Source organism: Ranitomeya imitator, chromosome 4 (genome assembly GCF_032444005.1).
Source record: "Ranitomeya imitator isolate aRanImi1 chromosome 4, aRanImi1.pri, whole genome shotgun sequence".
Lineage (NCBI taxonomy): Eukaryota > Metazoa > Chordata > Amphibia > Anura > Dendrobatidae > Ranitomeya > Ranitomeya imitator.
The window spans coordinates 319,476,449-319,503,195 of record NC_091285.1 but is presented as its reverse complement, the minus strand read 5'-3'; the positions used below and the strand labels follow the sequence as shown (position 1 = coordinate 319,503,195).

Here is a 26,747-nt window from a genome sequence, read left to right as displayed (position 1 = left end):
GCTGCCCTGATGAAAACTAAATCTCCGAGCAGTCATAAATACTCGGAAGACACCCGAGTGTGCTCAGGAAAACCCAAGCAACGAGTACACTCGCTCATCTACTATATAAAGCTGAATGTGTGTGTGTGTGTGTGTGTGTGTGTGTGTGTGTGTATGTCCGGGATTGGCATCTGCACTGTCGCAGCTACAGCCACAAAATTTTGCACAGTCACACGTCTGGACCCCGAGAGCGTCATAGGCTATGTTGTGAGGCGAAATTTTAACCCCGCGCATTCCAATTCACCAAACAATTTTGCCCCTCTCTACATAATGGGGAAAAATGTGAAAGGAAAAGTGTTGGAAGCGTTGCAGCTACAGCAACAAAATTTTGCACAGTCACACGTCTGGACCCCGAGAGCGTCATAGGCTACGTTGTGAGGTGAAATTTTAACGCCGCGCTTTCCAATTCACCAAACAATTTTGCCCCTATCTACATAATGGGAAAAAAGTGAAAGGAAAAGTGTTGGAGGCGTCGCAGCTACAGAAACAAAATTTTGCACAGTCACACGTCTGGACCCTGAGAGCGTCATAGGCTATGTTGTGAGGTGAAATTTTAACCCCACGCGTTCCAATTCACCAAACAATTTTGCCCCTATCTACATAATGGGGAAAAAGTGAAAGGAAAAGTGTTGGAGGCGTCGCAGCTACAGCCACAAAATTTTGCACAGTCACACTTCTGGACCCTGAGAGCGTCATAGGCTATGTTGTGAGGTGAAATTTTAACCCCGCGCTTTCCAATTCACCAAACAATTTTGCCCCTATCTACATAATGGGAAAAAATGAAAGAAAAAGTGTAGGAGGCAAATTGACAGCTGCCAGATGTGAACAAGGGGGACTTAAAGAGTGAGAGCGATGGCGCCAAAGAGTATATACCGTACAGTTGCTAAGGTGGGGCCCCGACATGGGATACTCACCACACACGGGGATATGAACACACACAAAATGCACCACACACTACCACGTGCTTGAACACATATTACCCTCAGCACACATTTCACCACAAATACACCAACCTCGCCACATAAAAGTTGAAACACAAAAGTCGCCACTCAAAACTCGCCACGCGCATACTATATACAGGAGGAGATGACACACAGATATATACTATATACAGGGGAGATGACACACAGGTATATACTATATACAGGAGGAGATGACATACAGGTATATACTATATATAGAAGGAGATGACATACAGGTATATACTATATATAGGAGGAGATGACATACAGGTATATACTATATACAGGGGAGATGACACACAGCAGGTATATTATATATACAGGGGAGATGACATACAGGTATATACTATATACAGGAGATGACATACAGGTGTATACTATATATAAGGGAGATGACAAACATGTATATACTGAGGTGAAAATGAAAAGGTGTGAGTGCAAAATGAGAGGAGTGAGGGAAAATAGTGGAGTGATCGGAAAATGACAGATGTGAGGTCGAAAGAGGAGTGAGGGAAAATAGTGGAGTGATCGGAAAATGACAGATGTGAGGTCGAAATGACAAGTGTTAGGGGGGAATGAGAGGAGTGAGGGAGAAAATGAGAGGTGTAAGGGAGAAAGTGAGAGAAATGAGGGGGAAAATGAAAGATGTGATTGGGAAAATGAGAGGCGTGATGGGAAAATAAGAGAAGTGAGGTGCTATAACTAACCACAGATATTTACTATGCCCAGGCAACGCCGGGCTCTTCAGCTAGTCTACTATATAAAGCTGAATGTGTGTGTGTGTGTGTATGTGTGTATGTCCGGGATTGGCATCTGCACCGTCGCAGCTACAGCCACAAAATTTTGCACAGTCACACGTCTGGACCCCGGGAGCGTCATAGGCTATGTTGTGAGGCGAAATTTTAACCCCGCGCGTTCCAATTCACCAAACAATTTTGCCCCTATCTACATAATGGGGAAAAAAGTGAAAGGAAAAGTGTTGGAAGCGTTGCAGCTACAGCAACAAAATTTTGCACAGTCACACGTCTGGACCCTGCGAGCGTCATAGGCTATGTTGTGAGGTTAAATTTTAACCCCGCGCTTTCCAATTCACCAAACAATTTTGCCCCTATCTACATAATGGGGAAAAAAGTGAAAGGAAAAGTGTTGGAGGCGTCGCAGCTACAGAAACAAAATTATGCACAGTCACACGTCTGGACCCTGAGAGCGTCATAGGCTATGTTGTGAGGTGAAATTTTAACTCCGCGCTTTCCAATTCACCAAACAATTTTGCCCCTATCTACATAATGGGGAAAAGTGAAAGGAAAAGTGTAGGAGGCAAATTGACAGCTGCCAGATGTGAACAAGGGGGACTTAAAGAATGAGAGCGATGGCGCCAAAGAGTATATACCGTACAGTTGCTAAGGTGGGACCCTGACATGGGATACTCACCACACACGGGGATATGAACACACACACAAAATGCACCACACACTACCACGTGCTTGAACACATATATCACCCTCAGCACACATTTCACCACACATACACCGACCTCGCCACATAAAAGTCGAAATACAAAAGTCGCCGCTCAAAACTCACCACGCGCAAAACTCACCACATGCAAAAAATAGGCTCACGCAAAACTCGCCACAAGTGCAAAACTCACATCATGGAAAACTCGCCACACGCAAAACTTGCACATTCGGAAAAATTGCCACATGCACAAAATTTGCAACACATGCAAAAGTTGCCTCACACAAAAGTTGCACATACTCAAAAGGCACCAGACATAAAACTCACCACGCGCAAAACTCGCCATGCGCTAAACTTGCTGCACACAACTTGCTACACTAACCTGTCACATGCAACTCGACACACAAAAAGTTGCTACACGCATGTTGCCACACAAAACTCATCTCACAAAGGTCGCTACATGCATATCGCCACACACAACTCAACACACACAATTTGACAAACGAAACTCGCACTAAAACACACACAAGTCTGGTATTAGCCTTCAAAAATAAAAATCTGATTAATAAGCAGACAAACTACAAGAGCAACAAATGTACCATATAGGAAATACGCCAGCTGTCAGTCACATGACCTGTCTATTATGTGTATGTGTGAGCTAATATATACTGCCAGGGGGAGGGCTTCCTGTTGGCTGGGGATTTATCAGGCTGCCAATTTATCTTACAAATACTGAGGTAAAAATACTGAGCAAATAACGTGTTAACGAGGTCTAATACAGGAGATCACACAGGTATATACTATATACAGGGGAGATGACACACAGATATATACTATATACAGGAGAGATGACACACAGGTATATACTATATAAAGGAGGAGATGACATACAGGTACATACTATATACAGGAGGAGATGACATACAGGTATATACTATATACAGGAGGAGAAGACACACAGGTATATACTATATACAGGAGCAGATTACCTACAGGTATATACTATATACAGGAGGAGATGACATACAGGTATATGCTATATATAGAAGATGACATACAGGTATATACTATACACAGGAGGAGATGACACACAGATATATACTATATACAGGGGAGATGACACACAGGTATATACTATATACAGGAGGAGATGACATACAGGTATATACTATATATAGAAGGAGATGACATACAGGTATATACTATATATAGGAGGAGATGACATACAGGTATATACTATATATAGGAGGAGATGACATACAGGTATATACTATATATAGGAGGAGATGACATACAGGTATATACTATATACGGGAGTGTTGTGAGTTCTGTTTTTGGGCTCCCTCTGGTGGTTACTGATGGTACTGGGTGACTTGTGTTCTCTGCGGTCTCTGGTGTCCACCTGTTCCATCAGGTTATGGGAGTTTCCTATTTAACCTGGCTTTTTTGTCATTTCCTCGCCGGCTATCAATGTAATCAGCGTGTCTTTTTACCTCTGCTCCCTGCGTCTGTTATCTTCAGGACAAGCTAAGTTTTGATTTTCCTGTTCCACGTTTTGCTTAATTTTTGTCTTAGTCCAGCTTGCAGAGGTGTGATTCCTTGCTGCTGGTTGCTCTAGTGGGCTGAAATTACTCCTCATGTTCCATGAGTTGGCACATGAGTTCAAGTAATTTCAGGATGGTTTTTTTGAAGGGTTTTTCGCTGACCGCGCAGTTCACTTTTGTATCCTCTGCTATCTAGCTTTAGCGGGCCTCATTTTTGCTGATTCTATTTTCATAACTACGTATGTGCTTTCCTCTCATTTCACCGTTATTACATGTGGGGGGCTGCTATTTCTGTGGGGTGTTTCTCTGGAGGCAAGTGAGGTCTGTGTTTCTTCTTATAGGGGAAGTTAATCCTTCGGCTGGCGCGAGACGTCTAGGAATCATCGTAGGCACGTTCCCCGGCTACAGCTAGTTGTGTGTTTAGGTTCAGGATCGCGGTCAGCTCAGGTTCCATCACCCTAGAGCTTGTTTTGTTTTTGTGCTTGTCCTTTTGTGATCCCCTGCCATTGGGATCATGACACGGGAGATGACAAACAGCAGGTATATACTATATACAGGGGAGATGACATACAGGTATATACTATATACAGGAGATGACATACAGGTGTATACTATATATAAGCGAGATGACAAACATGTATATACTGAGGTGAAAATTAGAGGTGTGAGTGCAAAATGAGAGGAGTGAGGGAAAATAGTGTAGTGATCGGAAAATGACAGATGTGAGGTCGAAATGACAAGTGTTAGGCGGGAATGAGAGGAGTGAGGGAGAAAATGAGAGGTGTGAGGGAGAAAATGAGAGATGTGAGGGGGAAAATTAAAGATGTGATTGGGAAAATGAGAGGCGTGATGGGAAAATAAGAGAAGTGACGTGCTATAACTAACCACAGATATTTACTATGCCCAGGCAACGCCGGGCTCTTCAGCTAGTCACAAATAATGATCATACCACATGAAGATGAACTCCATCACACCACAGCCATTTTTTCATTTTCGTTCTTTCCGGCTATTCTTCAATAAGCAATAACATTTTTATTTTTCCATCCACGTAACTGTATTAGGCCATTTTCTTTGAAGGACGGGTCAGACTTTTGAATGACATCATTTTATCATATGATGCACTGGAAAGTGGGAAAAAAATTCCAAGTGTACTGAAACTGAAAAATGTTCAATTTCAGAGTTGTATTTTGTTTTTCTTTTGCTTACCATGTTCACTATACAGTAAAACTGACCTGGTAATATGATTCTCCAGGTCAGTATGATTACGGTGATACCAAACATGTATATTTTTTATATTTAAGTAGTGGGAAAAAATTTAAATTGTGTGGAAAAAAAAATTGATTGTGTTGCCATTTTCCAAGGCCCATAACAGTTTCAATTTTCAGGGAATGAGGTTTTATGAGAGATTGTTTTTTGTTCCTTGAGCTGATGTTTTGATCGACTTATTGCACTTTATTTCAATGATGTAGCAGACATAAGAACAAAATTCTTTAGTCTTGATTTTTTTTCTTGTTACGCCACTCACCGATTAGATCCATTTATTTATATTTTGATTGAACTGACTTTTACGAATGCGGCAATATTAAATATATGTATTTTAATTGTTTTATTTTTAGTAGGGAAAAAGGGGAGTGATTTGAACTTTTTGTTTCTTTTTTAATTTTTTCATATTTTTTAAGATATTTTTTATTTTACTTTTTTCTGTCCTTTGGGGGACTTGAAGCTACAATCATCTGATTGCTTGTACTATGCAGAGCAGTATATCAGCTAAGCTACTGTATATAGAGAAAATCACAATCTCCTATGAATGCTAGCTAAACACTGGCATTTACAGGAGAATCATCATGACAAGTATGGGAGGTCTTCAGCAAACCCTCAGCTGTCATGGCAACCTTGTGGTTTAGGACCATCCTTCACTTTCATTCTACTTCTTTATGCATATGTGATGCCATATTTTGCTTCAATGCCCGATAATCATGATGGAATGACATGCTTCCCTGCCTGCGAGTGTTAAATGCCAATATCAGATACTGACAGCGGCACTTAAAGCCATGGACAGAGCTCGGCTCCACCTAAGGCTGTTAAGGGCACATGATGGCTTATTACGTCAGCCATCATCTGCCAGGAAAGATGCAGGATTGGCGTGCAAGCCTGCATCAAAGGCAGATACACGACATATGACGTACATGTACCTCATATTTCGTGAAGGTGTCAAGTGCCCATCTTATTTTGTGTATTTAGTACTCATCCCATTGTCCATCCTATTACTTGTGTAAACCTTATGTACAAAGGCTAATTTAGAAAGGTATACTACATTGAAAATAGTCATTTACACAAGAAAAATAACTATATTTTTAGGGCATGCAGTTGCAAATACCTTTGGCATCGCCGGTCTCACATTTTTTTTTACAAGAATATGAAAGTTTAGAAATTGTTTCATTTGGAATGTCCTGTAATCCACATGGCTCATCGGCATAAATAATCAACCCGCAATCCTATAAAATAGGATGAGAAATATATAACCAATGTATTTAATTGTCAAGCTACAGTAGTACAATTTACAGTAGATGAAATCAAACTGATCAGTGATCATAAATATGTTAATATTTAATTTGCTTATGTCAAAATTTTGTCTTGGAAATTAAACATCGCTGCTCCATTTAGGGTTATGAATTATACAATTTGTAATTGCTTTCTGCAGTTATCAGCCATGTTAGCAAGAAGATTACTTGCATGTTCTTTATTAGAATGAGGAATACATTTTAAAATCCAGACATTAAAAATACTTGTACATTTGTTTTCATTTTCTGGATTACGTCTATATTATTCTTGTGTGGAATACACAGTACGTCATGTAAAACCTTAAATCAGTTTCCAATGAAGTCTCCCTTGCCCTGCAATGTCTTGGTCAATTCTTTTTCCAGCAAGTAAATGGCATCATGTATACAATCTATTACTATGTGTAGCTAACCCTAATAAATTGGATGGATGATGGCCTGTACACAATCCTCACATACTCTGCTGTTCCATTGTGTGTCTGATTGCACCATATGTGTTCACAAGCCTATTTTTTACGACACAAGACCTCCATCAGAGTTCTGTTGACCAGAAAAAAATGAATGTTTGTGTTTGGGGGCTACAAGGTCTAGGCACTAGTTTTGAATATGTCACTACGTGCTTTTTAACACAGATTAAAAAAATGACCAAGAAGCAATCCTCAAATGGCTAAAAAATGTCATGTTTTACTTGATTACATCCTTATGAAAATGTGCAAATACTCAACATAAACTGTTCTGATACAGCATTTGTGATTGGAGCTGGGGCATTTGTCAGATCAAACCAACTACTTAAAAGAATACTCTCATCTCCAAGATCCAATCACAATATGTAGTAGATGTAATAATAATAATAATAATATTATTATCAAATATCAATTAGAACTGTAAGAACGAGTTTTTCTGATTCACATACTATCTGAAGCAGGATTACAATGACAGGTAACACCTCTATACACAGTTTATATCCCGGCATCCACCTATCACAATAGAGGACATCACACCTGATTCAGCTCCCTTTCCTTTCACAATGACCTTTGTACAGGAGCATTAGACACTTCAATAGAAAATATATCAGGCTCTGACTATTGTGGCCATGTACATGTGTTATTTCCTGGAAAAAAAAAACGAAGTTGAAGTCTAACAAAAGCATTAGTGGTCAGTATGAAAATTGCAAGAGCTTTATATTAAATTTAACACAGATTGTATTATGTAAAAAAAAAGTTAAAAAAAATACGTTTAAAAAGGACCTTTCACCAAATTTCCAAATTTTGCCTTCTAAAGTTTACATTTCTGATTGTAGTTGCAGGAATGTCCATAAAAACATTTTTTTTCCTCTGCTTCATTGTGTAGATTCTTCTGTTGAGGAATTTTTTATCGTTCAACTGGCCATTTTATTCACGCTTGTTTAGTTATGTGTCTACTTTAATCCCACTATGACACTGTCCAATCAAACAAAGCCAGCATCCATAGGTAGGAAAAAGTATATGACCACAGTTCTGACCTAAATATAATGTCCACTGAGGTCAGGAACTGTGCCAGTGTGATACCCTTCCACGACTGCTCCCTCAACACTCCTCACTCTTTAGCCAATGTCCACCTCCTCTCCCATCACTTTACTAATAGTAGGTTCCGGGAGTAAGACGTGGTCACATGAGACAGATAAGGTCTCAAAGAAGCCTAAGAATTAGATTACAGGGATTGTGAAATTCCTGTGGCAGGTTTATTACTGTAATTATTTCCACTGGAAAAAGGTCAGGATTCAGATATTTAAGTAACCAGATTTTATGATCTGATATAATGCATTTCCTTAAATAGTCCTAAAACTTTCATTGCATTGCATAAAATGCTGGCCCTGCAGAAACATGGCAGACAGAAGTAGTTTAGGAAGTCACTTAGAGACTTAGTAACTTAAAATCGGAGAGGGCACATTGACTTGGCCCTGCACCTAGTCTGCATCCCAATGTGTGAGGTTAGGCTACGTTCACATTAGCGTTGCGCGCCGCTGCGTCGGCGACGCAACGCACGACGCACAAAAAAAGCGCGCAAACGCACGCAAAAACGCTGCGTTTTGCGACGCGTGCGTCGTTTTTTGACGAAAATCGGACGCACGAAAAATGCAACTTGTTGCATTTTCTTGCGTCCGACGCTAGCGTCGGAAACGACGCACGTGTCGGAAAACGCAAACAAAAAAACGCACGCGTCCCCCATGTTAAACATAGGGGCGCGTCGCCGCTGCGTCGCCGGCGCAACAGCGACGCACATTAGCGGAACGCTAATGTGAACGTAGCCTTACTGCATACCAAGACATAGCAGAGTGATGTCCCATGCCCTCCACCCTATAGATACACCATGTCTGCATCCCATTGTGTGAGGTTAGTGCACTCTAATACACGAGAGTGATGTCCCATGCCCTCCACCCCATAGATACACCATGTCTGCATCCCATTGTCTGAGGTTAGTGCACTCTAAGACACAACAGAGTGATGTCCCATGCCCTCCACCCTATAGATATACCTTGTCTACATCCCAATGTGTGAGGTTAGTGCACTCTAAGACACAACAGAGTGATGTCCCATGCCCTCCTCTCTAAAGATACACCATGTCTGAATCCCAATATGTGAGGTTAGTACTAGTGATGAGAGAATATACTCATTATTCGAGATTTCCCGAGCACGCTCGGGTGTCCTCCGAGTAATTTTTAGTGCTCGGAGATTTCATTTTTCTTGCCGCTGCTGAATGATTTATATCTGTTAGCCAGCATAAGTACATGTGGGGATTCCCTAGCAACAAGGCAACCCCCATATGTACTTATGCTGGCTAAGAGATGTAAATCATTCAGCTGCGGCAAGAAAAACTAAATCTCCGAGCACTAAAAAATACTCGGAGGACACCCGAGCGTGCTCGGGAAATCTCGAGTAACGAGTATATTCGCTCATCACTAGTTAGTACACCCTAAGACACAAGAGAGTGATTTCCCATGCCCTTCACTCTATAGACTAATATATTACAGGTATTAATGATAAACTGGAAAATGACTAAAGGCAATTTATTTTTGTATTTTTACTGTTCCTATGCTTTACACCACTGCACATACTTGTACAGATTAAAAAAATAGAAAAACAAAAATAAAAAGCAACTGTTTTTTATAGCTTCTTCGTATAATTAATTGTAGACAAGCCAACTGTCACATTGTAAATTGAAATACAGAGGCTAAGGACTGTCTACTATCCAACTGCGATGTGCGTTTGGAGCCACAGGGTCTGGGCACGCTGTGTAGATATTTAGCAGTGCTACTCCAACTAACATTAACATCAGACAGTTTTGCCCTTGCATAGAAACAATTTGCACAGGGTTTCACACAACATCCTCAAATTCCTAAATGGCTTGTGACTGCTCTCAACAAAGTGCTACAGGACAACTTAACAGGGATTTTCTTGTTCATACTTGTGCTCAGGAATATGTCTATCCTGCTGTAATCCTGCCATAAGTATGAAGGCAACAATCGTAACTGCATTTATGCACTGTTTTTTCTTTGTTTCCAAAGAATACACTGTAATACATTTTTATAAATTGTTATAAACGACATAGATAGAAAGAAAAAACTAATGAAAGAAAGAAAAAAAGGCCTTTAAGTTCACTGCCAACAAAGGCAAACTATCATGTGCAAGAAGACTTTTTTTGCTTCCTTAAATTCAGCTTAAAATCAAATCAGCATATGTCCAATATTCCAATACTTTTTTATTATATTTTTGTTGTTTAGTGTAGTGTTTTGGCCTTAATAAAAATATTGGTTTTAACATATCGTGTGGGATCTCTTCCTTGTCCCAAACATTTAATGATGTGGGATTTTGTTGTTATTCAGCTTAAAATTAAGTAATTGAGCCCATTTTACTAGGACATAAGATAAACTGAATTTACAATAACTTCTTTTTTCTGGCCTTAAGGTCGTAGTCCTGTTTCATTAAAAGCCAAGGCAAGGACTAATTATGGTACAAAATTTAAGACTGAGCTTTACGTATGTACAGTACCTTTGTCCTTGCTCCCCGCCAGTGTTTGTTGATGAGGATGCAGCGTTGATGTCATGTCTACAGCTCATGACTGCCGCAGTCAAGCACTGGGCGCAAGATTACCAACTTGCATGGCAGGGTCATTGGTAGGCAAGTGCAGCTTGATCTGTAATATTAGTGTTCAGATTAAGCAGCCGTGATCCTGGTTTTTAGTGAAAGTGAACAATCCCTTGAAATAGCAAAGGATCATACTCCACTTCTCTTCCTAAATCTCTTTGGACTTGTTCCTCATACTCCTCACCCTATTTTCTCAGTTCCTCACCTCCCTCACCTATTTCCCTTTCTCCGAGTTAGCAGAAACAGATGTCAATAATTATTCTGAATTCACTACCTATTGATATCATAGTAATGCTCTATAGGGCATTATCGTGATTTCTTACTCTGCTGATCAGCACTGAACTTTACTGGAACACATGGCACATTCCCCACACTGGTACGTGGGTCGCTGTCACTTGCTTAGTAAGTTAGTTCTCCACTTTATGAGTAATACACTAATTATTTGGAGGCATGATAAATATTGCATTCATCCAAGGCTAGGGTCACATTGCGTTAGCAGCAGCCCGTTCAACACATACGCTAACGGGCTGCTGCTAACGCAAGTGCTGCAGCCCGCGTCTCGGGTCCGTCACTCAATGACAGCGCATCTGGGCGTGCGCTAGGCGATGCGTCCGGCATTGCATTCAATGGCGGCGTTAACGGAGTATGTTACACCACGTTATGCTGCAGTGTAACGTACTCTGTTTAACGTTGCCCCTGAACGCAATGTGAACCAAGCCTAAGATGTAAGCGTAACTGCATTGACAAGTATGGCCCAGATGAGCTATTGAGTTAAGATTAAAAAGATAAAGAGATTGACAACTTTTTTGGCCACATTTCTAATTTGTTTCAGGAGCTGAGAAATCATATAATACCCTCCACCGTCTATCACCATGTGATGTTAATGTAGCAGTCCGGTAATTTGTTTTTTTCAATTGTTATATGACTAGTCAACAAAACTAGTCAGCTAACATTACTTTATTTTCTTGTTTTTTCAATCTGAAAATTCATGAATTCTTTCTTTGGATCATGTAATCCCATGGTGACCCATGGGGATTAAAAGGCTTTCTGGTCTCTCAAGGGGGCACCATCTCAATTCCCAAAATGTACTGTTTGATGAAACTTCATAGAATGTGCCACGCACTCCACGTGGGGAGAGACACTCATATACCAGTTACTGATGATGACTACACAGTCCCTTCTTATTTTTAGATGCACATAGAGGAAATTATATAATCATAGAATGCTCTCAGCTGGCAGAGATGGTGCCATCAATGTGATGCTGTAGTAATGCATCATGGGACTGATAACAGGCTAGTAACCTCCTGGTTCTGAACCAGCTATCTGACCAGTCCTCTAACCCACCACCGGCAATTGTCTACCCTGAGATCTTAGCCAGGGAGATTGTATATGTCCACATCTCTGTATAGGAGTTATAGGGTGAAAGCCCCTGGGACCTGAGAGGTCAGCACAAAGTCTGTCTGTATTTGGCCTTTTTAGAGATGTCAATATCACAAGTATATTATATATAAAAGAAGTACAGAGTGTGACAGATACAAAGATGGAAAAAATTGCTGGAGTGTTTCTCTAAGTCCCCCGACTGCAGACTGATCTGTTATTTTAACACTGTACTGGGATAGCAATCATAATGGCTGTGACATCCATAGCAATCATGATCTCTTAACTGCTTTCTTGAATTCGTCCTTTTCTACATAGTCACTGCAAGCATTCAGTGGCTCCGCAGAAGCAGGCGATTCTGCTGCCTGGATCTGTGCATGTGTACATAATGCTTTCAACAACTTTGTAGAAGAGCTCAGAGTCAGGTTTTTATATCATTACCCACATGACTTTCATCATCAAAATTGCTATTGCCATACAGTGTTTACACCATTGATCTGTGGGTAGCAATAGGGCTTCACAGGGCTAAGTGATAGGGGTAGTAATGAGTTATTAGGTATGTACTGGACAATCTATGACACTTCATAAATGCATAACCCGCCGATAGTCTGGGAGTCAAACAATGCCAGAGGTGTATAGCAGAGACCTACTCTTTGCCCCTTGTTTTTTTTAAAAAAGACATGCACACCCAGAAGGTTTGTGTTTATCAGGAAGTTTACAAAGATAGAGGTTCGGCTAATTTTTGTCAGTTTTCTCATATGGACATCTTAAGTCTAAGGACAATTTTGCTATGTGTTTGAATCCACTTGAATCAAATAAAACAAACTGGAGTCAAACTCCTCTAACAAATGAACAATTCCAATTTCCCCATTTTGGCCTCAAGGACTGAACTCATTTCTTCAACCTATTATTACACAAAAAGAAAATGTCTAATATATCTTACTTATTATAAAAACATATTTTCCAGGAGGAAGATTGTAACAACTATTTTTGTTTTTTAAGTATGTTTATGATTATTGCACTTTTTAAGCCGGAAAAGTTACTGAAAATTATTTGAACTTTTTGAGACATCTTAAAAAAAAAAAAAAAAACATATGAAAGGAGGTTTACAAATTGGCCAGTTTAAAGGTTATACTATCTAGCATCAATGTTCTCATCTGCAGCAGAGGTTCTGGTAGCTATGCTTTTTCCGTCCTGATGGAGGACACCTTGGTGGATCTACAGATTTTTATTATATTATTTTTAGCCTTGGGATCCATCAGTTGTGCTGGTGCTTCTTTTACGTTATGTCCTGCCCTGCTTTGTAGCTTTAGTATAACTTGGAAACCATGATACCAATGTGAATTGAGCCTTAGGCACAGCATGCGTAAAATTAGACTCTTGTTTACAAAGTGAGAATGTGAAGATGGGGCTGTTTATTCTGAGCTGTTTGGTGTGTTACTCATTTTGATTTCCTTTATTCCTGTTTTACAAAAGTAAGTCTTCAAGAACTTGGAGAAAATATTATGAAAATAGCCAAAATGTATTCCAGTCACTGATTTCTACATAATATTTATTTTACTCGCTTATATAGCACTATTCATATCTACAACACTGTCCTCATTGGGGCTCACAATCTAAATTCTCTATTACAATGCCTTTGTGTCAGGGATTTAAAAGTAGTACCTAGAGGAAACCCATACAAACACGGGGAGAACATACAAACTCCTTGCAGATTTTGCCCATGGTGGCATTTGAACCCAGAACTCCAGCGCTGTAAGAAACAGTGCTAACCCCTGAACCAACATATTCTAGAATGTTCTATATGCCACTTATCTGCTTCATTTACCATTAAACTCAAATAAAGTATAAGACCCTGTGAAAAAAATATATCTGAAGTTTTTGTGTCCAGTATTGCCTTTGCATTTTTTCTACAGTTAAAGTTTTACGGTCCAGCAATTTCAGCAAAGCAAAGTATGTCAACCATGCATGTATCATTGTGACCATATACAGTGACACACTTTTCAAGAATCTACTTTCAAAGATGCAGAAAAACATGCCTCATCCTTTGATCAAAAATATTGTTAATATGGAGGTCTTCCTTAAAAAAGGTACTTACGGTAATTCAGGAGCATGTAGTAATAGTTAATACATATTGGTAGGAGGTCATTTAGTGGAAGGATTAGGAAACTGACATCTACAGCCAACATGCAGTTAACATTTTATGTAACTGTGAAGTCACCAAATAGAGTGTAATACCATCAACAACTCTGTAACTTTTCCAGAAGATGAAAGGCTCTCTGACCCCGAGCATATTTACAAAGTGTCAATCAAAGCAAAGATGAGAAGGACGTAAGAGAACATAAATGATTAGACAGTTCTTCACAGTGTCAGTTTCTGAAAAGCCTGGAGCCTCATATTTTAACACCAATTCTAATGTGTCTGGAGCAAAATGAAAAGTCACATCTCATGCTGCCCCATTAGAACAAGAAACCTGTGTCTAATACATAATACATAGGTGTTTCATACAAAGAAATACTTAGTGATTATATTACATTACTGTAAAGAGGAGGACATTCACAGTCATAAAATATTAGTTAAGAATGATTGATTTTCTCTTTGTAAGGAAACATGTATGCCATTCATGCATTACCATACTTCCAGAGCTGATAATTATTCACCTTCATATAATAATATTATCACATTATGATAATTGCGTAGATGCTTATTGAATACACATTATAACATTTTACTTTCCAATGTAAGTTGGAATCCACAACGTATTTTTATCATAATAACATTCAATGAGAACAAACCATTTAAAGTGACTCTCATATGAAGAAGCACTGCCATCAAAGTTTTTATCCTCTTAATATATTGCAATGTGTAATGTGTGTGATGTGTATATATATATATATATATATATATATATTTATTTAGAACTGTGTACCTACAATTGCTCATTTTGCCTTTCTACCCAGGTAATTCTTTTATTTTCACTGATCTATATAGAAACAGGAAGTCTCTTTTCCCTGCAGAAATCATTCCCCTCTTCAACTCCTGCCCCAGCTGTTCCCACCTTCCTCTGCCATAAACTTTTGCAATGACTTATGACACATACAGAGAAAATTGATCTCCTGTCTCTACATAAAGTTTAGAAGAATTCAGCTAGTCATTTTTTTGCATTGAACTAATGGAAAAGAGAAGAATTAACTGGGTAGAAAGGCACAATGAGCAACTGTAAGTACACAGTGCTATATTATTATTATTATTTATTTATATAGCATCATTGATTCCATGGTGCTATATAATATGATGATTGCACTATATTAAGAGGATAAAAACTTTGATGGGAGGAGGAGGGCTTCTTTAATGTTTTCACTTCCCTCAACATCCTAGCAGCTCTCAAAATCTTGAGCATGTGCATGCATTGCTTCCTCATTAAAGAGCCAGCTAGTGAAAAATCTAGCCAACCTATTATACTATATCTAACTGTAAACAATCATCAAGCTTCATTTACGGGATCTTATTTTTAGTATGTGTCTTTAGTTCTTTAAAAAAATGTTTTATTGAACTCTCAACTCAAATACAGAAAGGTACATTGAAAGGTACATGCTGTACATTCTTGTACAGTCAACGCATACTGTATTCAATGTAAAACTGTAAATAAACATAAATAACCTCTATACAATTACAAAATCAATATTGTCATATCTATATATCCCCAGCTCAGGACTCAACTCCAGTCCAGCATCAGGAATCATAATTTGAAAGCATATAGGCTCATATCTCTCTACCAAGGTCAGAAGGCAGGTGGGACCTGAGGGTTTTAGAGGAAAAGGAGATCCTGGAAGATGCACACCATCCACCCAACATTTTACGAAATTATTGAGGGCATCCTCTATTTTTGTATACCAAACTTTCATAGGGAATTGTGATATTAATTATTTTCTTCCTTTGAGAAAAAGAAGGGGTTCTATTCCCATCCACCTATCACCTTCCTGGCCAGTTAGAGAACTTCCCGTAAGAAGATACAATTATGATGTGTCCATAAGGACTCTTCTACAATGCCCAATAATCTAACTTATGGTATGTGGGGATTGGTATTCCCAAGATGTCAGATGTCTTCAAGTAATTCCAACACCAGTTTCCAGAACAAACAGATGCGAGGGTATCCCATGACATGTGCCAAAAGTCAGCACCAAGTATTTCGCATCGATGACAGTGAGTGGAAGTGCCCACCCATTTTCTGAAGCCTTTTAGGGGATAAATAAGATTGGTGTAAGACGAATAGCTGTCTTTATTTAGTTCTTTAATTGCATAAAGAGTTGTACTTTAATGGGACAATTGATTTGATTGATAATCAAATGAAAAACTGCTACCACCAGCCAATGCTAAAATATGTGAAAAAGGCCAAGATCAGTGCTATGCACATGTTTAATTGAAAACATTGTTTAAACTAAGTAGAAGCAACACTAATTAGTAAGGTCAATGTATTAAAAAAAAAAAGTTCTGGGTTTTACTTTTTTTCCCCCATACAGCCAAAGTTAGTCAATGAGATAAATAGGATTAATGGCCGCTTATGAAGGTGCTTATTTGGAGGTGATTGTATCTCAGTGTTGTGCAAGGATACATCCACCACTTCTTAGTTAAAGGTTGAAACTAAGATTGACTTTTCTTCATTACTGGGATCCCTAAATAATGGATTGTTTTGATGTAACTTATCTGATAAAAATCTGAATAAAACATTTCATAAAACATCTTTCGGGAAACTAATTTCTGACAAAAGCAGATTCTAGATTTTGTATTTAGTGACATTATGGAAAATGGTGAAATACTCTTTTTTCCAATTGATTGGCTGCAGCGGTCACATATTGTTGCTGTGACATTACTTCTGCAGATGTGTCAATAGCAAAGGCTGGAAGCACGGCAGAGGCAACCTTGGAGTAGCAGGGATAAATAGTGCTGATTACTGTATTTTTTCGGATTATAAAACGCCCCATATTTTGAGGAGAAAAATAGGAAGAAACTTTTTGTTAAAAAAATGGTGGTGCTTCTTATAATCCATGCGTCTTATTGCTTACCAGGGGTGGTGGCTGCGGTGAAGTGGGGTCCCAAGGTCGCTGCTGGAGGAGGCAAAAGTGGGGTGATGCTGCAGGCCTCAGGCTGGGATGAGGGGGTGTCTGGATGTGCGGCGCGCCGCTGCGGGTGTCCGGTTCTGCTGCGGGTGTCCGGTTCTGCTGCGGGTGTCTGGTGCTTCTCTGAGTGTCCGGTGCTGCGGGGGCTCTGCCGACATTTTGTGAAAGGCCAGAGCCCCCACAGTTCCATAATTTCCTATGAAGTGGACTCTGGAAAAATGGTTGCCGGGGCGGCGCATGCGCAGATGAATATCTTGGCACCAAGATCTCGGGAGATGAGATCTCAGCGCTTAAGCTCTTCTCCTATGATTTTCCATCTGTGCATCCTCTTACTTCTTCTGCCACTTCCCGTGGTTGTTCCTTCCCGGGGAAAGGCCTGGCTATTCACTGCTTGCGTCGAGAAACACGTGATGGTGTCTCCGCAGCTTCTTTACATGCATCTGCATATTTCCCATAAGGGATGGGGGCAGTGTTCTGGAATCACTGCGTTGAGAAACACGTGATGGTGTCTCCGCAGTGTTGGATGTTTTGGTCTCCCCGAGGCCAATCATCTGTGCCTTTATAGCCTTTTTACCAGGCACTGCTCCTAATAGCCAGATTCCTACTCCACGCTGATGAGGGGCAAAACCCCGAAACAGCTGTCTGTGGATGGATACCATGCTTGGCATAGGTGGCTTTCCTTCATAGGATGCTGCCCTTCCTGTGGTTGTTCCTTCCCGGGGAAAGGCCTGGCTATTCACTGCTTGCGTCGAGAAACACGTGATGGTGTCTCCGCAGCTTCTTTACATGCATCTGCATATTTCCCATAAGGGATGGGGGCAGTGTTCTGGAATCACTGCGTTGAGAAACACGTGATGGTGTCTCCGCAGTGTTGGATGTTTTGGTCTCCCCGAGGCCAATCATCTGTGCCTTTATAGCCTTTTTACCAGGCACTGCTCCTAATAGCCAGATTCCTACTCCACACTGATGAGGGGCAAAACCCCGAAATAGCTGTCTGTGGATGGATACCATGCTTGGCATAGGTGGCTTTCCTTCATAGGATGCTGCCCTTCCCGTGGTTGTTCCTTCCCGGGGAAAGGCCTGGCTATTCACTGCTTGCGTCGAGAAACACGTGATGGTGTCTCCGCAGCTTCTTTACATGCATCTGCATATTTCCCATAAGGGATGGGGGCAGTGTTCTGGAATCACTGCGTTGAGAAACACGTGATGGTGTCTCCGCAGTGTTGGATGTTTTGGTCTCCCCGAGGCCAATCTTCTGTGCCTTTATAGCCTTTTTACCAGGCACTGCTCCTAATAGCCAGATTCCTACTCCACACTGATGAGGGGCAAAACCCCGAAACAGCTGTCTGTGGATGGATACCATGCTTGGCATAGGTGGCTTTCCTTCATAGGATGCTGCCCTTCCCGTGGTTGTTCCTTCCCGGGGAAAGGCCTGGCTATTCACTGCTTGCGTCGAGAAACACGTGATGGTGTCTCCGCAGCTTCTTTACATGCATCTGCATATTTCCCATAAGGGATGGGGGCAGTGTTCTGGAATCACTGCGTTGAGAAACACGTGATGGTGTCTCCGCAGTGTTGGATGTTTTGGTCTCCCCGAGGCCAATCATCTGTGCCTTTATAACTTTCCTGGTGCAGACAACTGGAGTCTGATAAGCTGATGTCCCTTACATGGATTTGGACCAAGGTCTACAATTTGTGAATACCTAATGTATGCTTTATAAGGGATGTAGTTTTACAATGTCTTACTCTACCCGGATATATACTGTACATTTTCATCTTTTCCATAGTTAGGAATTCTGGTAAATCATATGAGATCTTGAAGTTGTTGCAAGATGCAATGGTTCGCCAAAAATATATGGGAAAGAAAATGGCAAACCATGTTCAAACTCATATGAAACTGACTGATTATTCACAAAAATATTGGATTTATATAGCATTATAATAATCACTAATCGTTATAATAATCAGCACTCATAGACACTTATAAGAAGTAATTATTAGTGATGAGCGAATATACTCGTTACTCGAGATTTCTCGAGCATGCTCGGGGGTCCTCCGAGTATTTTTTAGTGCTCGGAGATTTAGTTTTTCTTGCCACAACTGAATGATTTACATCTGTTAGCCAGCATAAGTAAATGTGGGGGTTGCCTGGTTGCTAGGGAATCCTCACATGTACTTATGCTGGCTAACAGATGTAAATCATTCAGCTGTGACAAGAGAAACTAAATTTCTGACTACTTAAATATACTCGGAGGACACCCGAGCGTGCTCGAGAAATCTCGAGTAACGAGTATATTCGCTCATCACTAGTAATTATGAGTGCTATTTATTCTTTAGGGTTCCAAATTTGAAAAGTATAAAAATTTTGTAAGGTTTGTAAGGTTTACCCCATGTTTGGCCTATATTATTTATTTTACTCACTTATATAGCACTATCTTATTCCGCAGCTCTTTACATATATTATCATCACTGTCTCCATTGGGGCTCACAATCTAAATTTCCTATCAGTATGTCTTTGGAGTATGGGAGAAAACCTGAGAACCCGGAGGAAACCCACACAAACATGGGGAGAACATACAAACTCCTTGTAGAGTGCTTGATGGGATTTTACCTTACAGCTTGATGCTGCTATGTTCTTTTCTAAAACTTTAAACTTTTACTTAAGTAAAATTGTGACTCATGAGCAAATCAAGGCTATATTTTTATAAACTGCTTAACCAGAAAAGTGTATTTGTACTTGCCACTGGGGAGGTTTTCAGTCCAGGTTAAAGATTCTAATTTAACCTATATTATATACATTATTCATCGGGTTATAAAAATTTTCTAGACCTAAAGTATGGTGCAAATTAAAATCTTGACACAAGAATATATTAGGTTTTCTTAAGATGTTGGCAAAAGACTTCATATCTTTACTCTGTTTAAAAAAAATTGGATTTTAGTCTGCCTGTTATGTCTTTAGCTAAATTTCAGTTGGGATTTGAGAACAAATCATTATACTTGGAAAAGAGAATATAAAAATCTTTAAATTATCATATAAATAATAATTAAAGATGCTGGGTTTCTTATGACACTCTTGTAGACATGCATGCTGGAATAATATTTGCCAAATTCAGTATGCTACTAAATAGTAAATTGAAGACACAAAAGAGAATGGTAAAACCAAAAACACTCAGTTTGAAAAAATGTTTGCAGTAATCCGCAAGTGCTAGTAAAAGATGTAAATAACAGGGTATTTGGTTGATACGTTTTTTGCAAAAAATGTATACTAAGCTGCTCTACCAATCTTCACGGTATACCCATATCAGAGCAGTCCTAACTAATGTATGCAATCCCTATCTGATGTATTTAAACACCTGATCATCTGTATATTACCTGTGTGAACAGGGTTCAGAGAGGAAAAATCCATGTGTGCATACAGGGCAGAACAGCTTTTGTGCAGCTAGCCCAAGAGGAGTGGTGGAACTCCCCAGTCTTGTAGACACAAGAGAACAATCATGGAAACAGGAACACATGGGCTACTTGCACAGTGAACAAGTCTGTATGAACATGTTCACATGTTCTGCCCTGTATGCACACATGGATTTTTCCTCTCTGAACCCTGTTCACACAGGTAATATACAGATGATCAGGTTTTTAAATACATCAGATAGGGATTGCATACATTAGTTAGGACTGCTCTGATATGGGTATACCGTGAAGATTGGTAGAGCAGCTTAGTATACATTTTTTGCAAAAAACGTATCAACCAAATACCCTGTTATTTACATCTTTTACTAGCACTTGCGGATTACTGCAAACATTTTTTCAAACTGAGTGTTTTTGGTTTTACCATTCTCTTTTGTGTCTTCAGGTTTCTTGGTGGTGTGTGAACATGTTCTTACAGACTTGTTCACTGTGCAAGTAGCCCATGTGTTCCTGTTTCCATAAATAGTAAATTGGATGTCCTTTTCCTGGTCTGACCCCTTGTGTATCTTTTCATTAAACTTTGTCAAACTGGTGTGCCCGTTGCAAAGGGGCAAAAACCAACACCATTTTTAATGCATATGTCATTTGTACTAAAATTTCTCAGTTTTCTAAGCAAAAAACCTGACAAAGGAAAAAATGGATCTTCCAAAAATGTGTTTACTTCAAGAAACAATGGTCTTTTAGGAAAACTGCGCATACTGTAGTAATATACTCTTAATATTTTCATGTACTTTATAGTTTCATAATTGTTAAGGTTGAAGGTAGAGATAAGTCCATCAAGTTTACCCTATAACCTAACGTGGTGTAGTAGAGGAACACAATAACCCCACGGGGCAGATGCTATTTTCTCCATACTAGAGGATAAATTCCTTCCTGACACATCAGACTAGGTCCCTGGATCAATGCCTCATCACAGAATCTAGCATTAATAATCTGTAATATTTTTCAAGAAAGGTATCCGGATCCTCCTTGCACTCCTTCAGAAAATGAACCCCTTAACGCCTTTTAATGGTGCTGAGGAGTAAGGAAACGGCGGCGGCCGGTGATAGCAATTCTCGCTAGTGTTAACTGTACATGACAGCTGACACCCTGCAGCATCCGTGCATTTAGTATTTGGTGCTAAAACAATATTTTTGTGGAAAAAAAATTATTTTGTTGTCCTTACAACTAAATGTTATAAAGTTTTGTGAATGAACTGTAGGTTTAAAATGCTCAGTACACCCCTAGATAAATTACTGGGGTGTGCAAAGGGTCATTGTCTTGTTGGAAGGTGAACCTTCGGCCAAGCCTGAGGTCCAGAGCATTCTGGATGAGGTTTTCATCCAGGATACTTCTGTACTTGGCCGTATTCATGTTTCCTTCAATGGCAACCAGTCGTCCTGTCCCTGCAACTGAAAAACACCCCCATAGCATGATGCTGCCACCACGTTTCACTGTTGGGATTGTATTGGGCAGGTGATGAGCAGTGCCTGGTTTTCTTCACACATATCGCTTAGAATTATGACTAGTGTTGAGCATTCTGATACCGCAAGTATCGGGTATCGGCCGATACTTACGGTATCGGAATTCCGATACCGAATTCCGATACTTCCCACGTATCGGATACCGGAATCGGAAGTTCCCAGAATTCAAACTGAACGCAGCAGCCAATGAGGAATGATTGGAAGTGTGGGCACATCCTGTTTAGCATGGTGGGCATGTAAGTACTGGCAAGGCTGTGATTGGCTGCTGAAATGATGTCACTCTGCACTATAAAAAACGCTGCCGCCATTTTGCGCTCACTCTGCTGTGATTTCAGTTAGGGACAGGACGCTGTGTTCTAACTGAGGGCCAGTTGAGATAGCTAATTGCTTTATTTTCCTTTCCCAAGGCTAATTTAGCAAAACGCTGTGTGATCTTCACTGTTCACCTTGCTCTTGCCTTGCAGCGCTGTTTTAACAGCGTTCTGCAAGGTCTCTGTGTGTGTGTGTGTGTGTGTGTGCAGCTCACTCTGTAGTCTGTGTGCAGCCATATACCCGGTTGTATTCAGCTCAGGGGGGGTTCACACTGCCTCACACAGTTGTCCTTTTTTGCTCATAGTGCAGCCTGCTGCACATTTTTTCTCAAATTTCCTATTAGTGTTTTTCCACCCGTCTCCAGCTAAATTGTGGAAAAACACTACATAGGATAACCTAGAGGAGGGTTTTTGGGCCTTGCAGCGCCGTTTACGGCTGTCTGCACGGTCTCCGTGTGAGCGCAACTCGCCCTGTAGTCTGTGTGCAGCCATAGCCGGTTGGATTCAGCTCAGGGTGCGTTACTGCCTCATACCTTGAAAAAAAATTTCCTTTTTTTAAAATAGTGCAGCCTGTTTAAAATTTAAAAAAAAATTTCCTATTAGTGTTTTTCCACCCGTCTCCAGCTAAATAGTGGAAAAACACTACATAGGATAACCTAGAGGAGGGTATTTGGGCCTTGCAGCGCCGTTTACGGCTGTCTGCACGGTCTCCGTGTGAGCGCAACTCGCCCTGTAGTCTGTGTGCAGCCATAGCCGGTTGGATTCAGCTCAGGGTGCGTTACTGCCTCATACCTTGAAAAAAAATTTCCTTTTTTTAAAATAGTGCAGCCTGTTTAAAATTTAAAAAAAAATTTCCTATTAGTGTCTTTCCACCCGTCTCCAGCTAAATAGTGGAAAAACACTACATAGGATAACCTAGAGGAGGGTTTTTGGGCCTTGCAGCGCCGTTTACGGCTGTCTGCACGGTCCCCGTGTGAGTTAAACTTGCTCTGTAGTCCGATCTGCAGAAGAAAAAAAAGTAAAGTTCACCAAACACCACTTAACACTTGCGTAGGCCACATTTGAAAAATAATAAAGTTTAGTCCACACTTTACAACATTAGTGTTTCTTACACCTGTTAGGAGGAGCATTTCAGGAATAAGCACACTAAGGCCTTAGTACTTTTCTGCTTATCTTTATCTGTCAACCAAGATGAAGATGGCAGGGAGTAAGGCACGTGGGCGTGGGCGCGGAGCAGGGAGAGGAGCAGGGAGAGTACGTGGTGATTCTGTGCCTGCTGCGGGCACCGGTGACTCGTCGTCACTCAGTTTCAGCAGGGAACAGTCCTTTATGCGCAGCTTTGTCGGAGAGCGCCGTGCACCGCTGCTGCGTGAAGATCAAATTGAAGCCGTTGTCGGGTGGATGGCAGCTAACACCTCGGCATCGACTTCAGTTAGTGCCACATCCTCTCAGGCACAGAGCACTGGAGAGCAGCCATCTGTCTCTTCACCACCTGCCAAATTGGCCAGACAGTCAGAGAGCCCAGGACAGGAGCCGTCTCTACTTCTGTTCTCTGAATCTCTTGGCTTGGAAACAGGGGGCCAGCCAAGCAGCATTGGAGAAATGGAAGAAGAGGCAGTGTGCAGTGATGCCCAACAGCTTTGTCTCTCTGACTCTGAAGAGGCGGGTGGGCCAGTGCCTGCGATGACCACAGCGCAGTACGCATCTGATGATGAAACTCAGGTGCCGCTTTCTGGTGCGTACTGTGCTGCCGAGACTACCTAGGAGGAGCAGTTGGTGGCAGAGGGTAGTGGAGATGATGAGGTCGTTGACCCATCGTGGCGTGAGGAACAGGAAGGTGGTGGGAGCAGCTCTGAGGAAGAGATTCCCCTTACGGGCCAAAGAGGGAGAGGGAGGGGGAAGACTGCGGAGCCTGTAGCCTCCACTTTGGCACCCGTTAGTAGCCTGTCTCTTTCCAAAGCCAAAAAGGGCGCTCCCAAGACTTGCAGTGCCTGGTCCTTTTTTGACACAGTTGCAGATGACATTTGTTTTGTCAAATGCAAGCTGTGTCATCAGAAAGTCAAAAGAGGGAAAAATGTCAGCAACCTCAATACCACAAATATGTGGAAACATGTGCGGACCAGGCACGCGGTGGAGTTACAGAAACACACTGAAGATGTAGGCCAACCAACAGCGGCAGCTGCCACCTCTTCAGCTCGTGTTGCCTCTTCCTCCAGCTCACGCACAGCTGGTTTGGCTTCCTCCCAGGATCGCCATGGAAGAACCTCTGGCACTGTTGTCCAGAGACCTTGTGTAATTCCACCCACAGCACCACCTTCCCAGTCATCCTCACACTCCCAGTCTACTCTACAGCCATCGGTAGTACAGGCATGGGAGAAAAGGCGGGCATTCTCGGCCAACCACCCCCGAGCACAGGCTCTGAATGCAGGCATTGCCAAACTGTTGTCCCTGGAAATGCTCTCATTCAGGCTGGTGGAGACTGACAGCTTCCGTGACTTGATGGCATTGGCAGTCCCACAGTACAAGGTGCCCAACCGCTTTTACTTCAGCAGGCAAGCTGTCCCTGCCCTGCACAGGCATGTTGAGGGAAACATAAAACATGCGCTACTGAACGCCGTCAGTAGCAAGGTCCACCTCACCACCGATGCGTGGACCAGTCAGCATGGACAGGGGCGATACGTTTCCCTCACTGCCCATTGGGTTAATGTTGTTGAGCCAGGTACAGATCGTGCGAGTAGCGCAGGACGTGTCCTGCCCACTCCAAGGATTGCAGGAATCCAGTCTGTACGCATTGACTCCTCCTCTTACACAAGTTCCTCAGAATCATCTCTGCAGGAGCCGTCACAGTCCACCTCCACATGGACCCGTGAACGTTTACCTATGACCGACATGAGCACAGCCGTGGCCAAACGTCAGCAGGCCATCTTGAAACTAGTTTCATTGGGGAATCGAAGCCACACAGCGCAGGAGCTCTGGAGTGCCATCAAGCAGGAGGGCGATGTGTGGTTACTGCCAGCGAATCTCCAGCCAGGCATGGTAGTGTGTGACAATGGCCGAAATCTGGTGGCAGCTTTGGCCCTTGGCAACCTCACTCACATCCCATGTCTGGCACATGTGCTCAATTTGGTTGTGCAGAGTTTTCTGAGGGACTATCCGGATCTTGATGCACTGCTGCACAAGGTCCGCCTAGAGTGTGCTCACTTGCGGCGTTCCAGCTTGGCAAGATCCCGCATTGCTGCTCTGCAGCGCCGATTCCGCCTTCCGGAACACCGCATCATATGTGACCTACCTACCCGGTGGAATTCCACGTTACATATGTTGGAGCGGTTGTGTGAGCAGCAGCAAGCAGTTATGGAGTACCAGCTGCATCAGGCGCAAAGAAGTCGCAGTCAGCGCCGATCAGACTTCACAACCACAGAGTGGGCCACTATGAAGGACGTCTGCCAGGTTTTGCGTCCTTTTGATTATTCCACACGGATGGCAAGTGCAGATGATGCACTAGTCAGCATGACTGTCCCCCTTATCTGCCTGCTTCAGCAAACTTTGCAAGGGTTAAGGGATGATGTTGTGGAAGAGGTGGAGGATGAGGAGTCACCTTTTCCATCAGCTTCTGGAGAGTCAGCGCTACGTGGTTCCTCACAAAGGGGTACGCAGGGGCCACTTTGTGAGGAGGATGAGGAGGAGTCAATGGAGGAGGAAGAGCTCCGTCCAGAGGAGGGAGCGACACAATTGTCCAGTGGTCAGTGTGTACAGCGAGGTTGGGGTGATGACGAGCGGGCAGAGATCATGTCTCAAGCAGGGGACAGCGTTTCTGGGCCAGTTGGCAGTCTGCAGCACATGGTGGATTTCATGCTGCAGTGCCTGAGAAACGACCGCCGCATCGACCACATTCTCAACATGCCTGATTATTGGGTGTTCACCCTCCTCGATCCTCGCTACCGGGACAACGTCCAAAACCTCATCCCAGCGTTGACCCGGGAGCGTAAATTGCGGGAGTACCACGACACACTGGTGAATTCCATCATCTTCTCCAGTCCAACTGAGAGGAGTGCTGCTAGTGCTTTACAAAGCAGCTCAGTGCGTCAAGGCAGTGGGGGAGGCTCTGCCCAAAGAGGGAGCAGAAGCAGTGCCTCTGCCCAAGGCAAGCCCAGTATGGCACAACTCTGGCACACTTTTGTGTGCCCGCCCCAAATGTCTACACCATCACCGGCGGCTCCAGTCAGCAGGAGGCAACGGTTCCGTCAGATGGTGACAGACTACATGGCTTGCCCTCTTACTGTACTCCCAGACGGCTCTTCCCCGTTCAAGTTTTGGGTCTCTAAGCTGGATACA

General features: G+C 41.9%; 1 protein-coding gene across 3 annotated transcripts in view; it reads right to left on the bottom strand.

Moving 5' to 3' along the window:
- Window positions 1-26,747, bottom strand: part of CPED1 (cadherin like and PC-esterase domain containing 1) — a 486,680-nt gene that overhangs the window by 62,190 nt on the left and 397,743 nt on the right. For all 3 annotated transcript variants that reach the window (XM_069764871.1, XM_069764872.1, XM_069764873.1), the window contains one exon: window positions 6,378-6,495. In XM_069764871.1, the coding sequence (XP_069620972.1) occupies window positions 6,378-6,495 (118 nt within the window). The remainder of the gene's footprint in view (window positions 1-6,377; window positions 6,496-26,747) is intronic.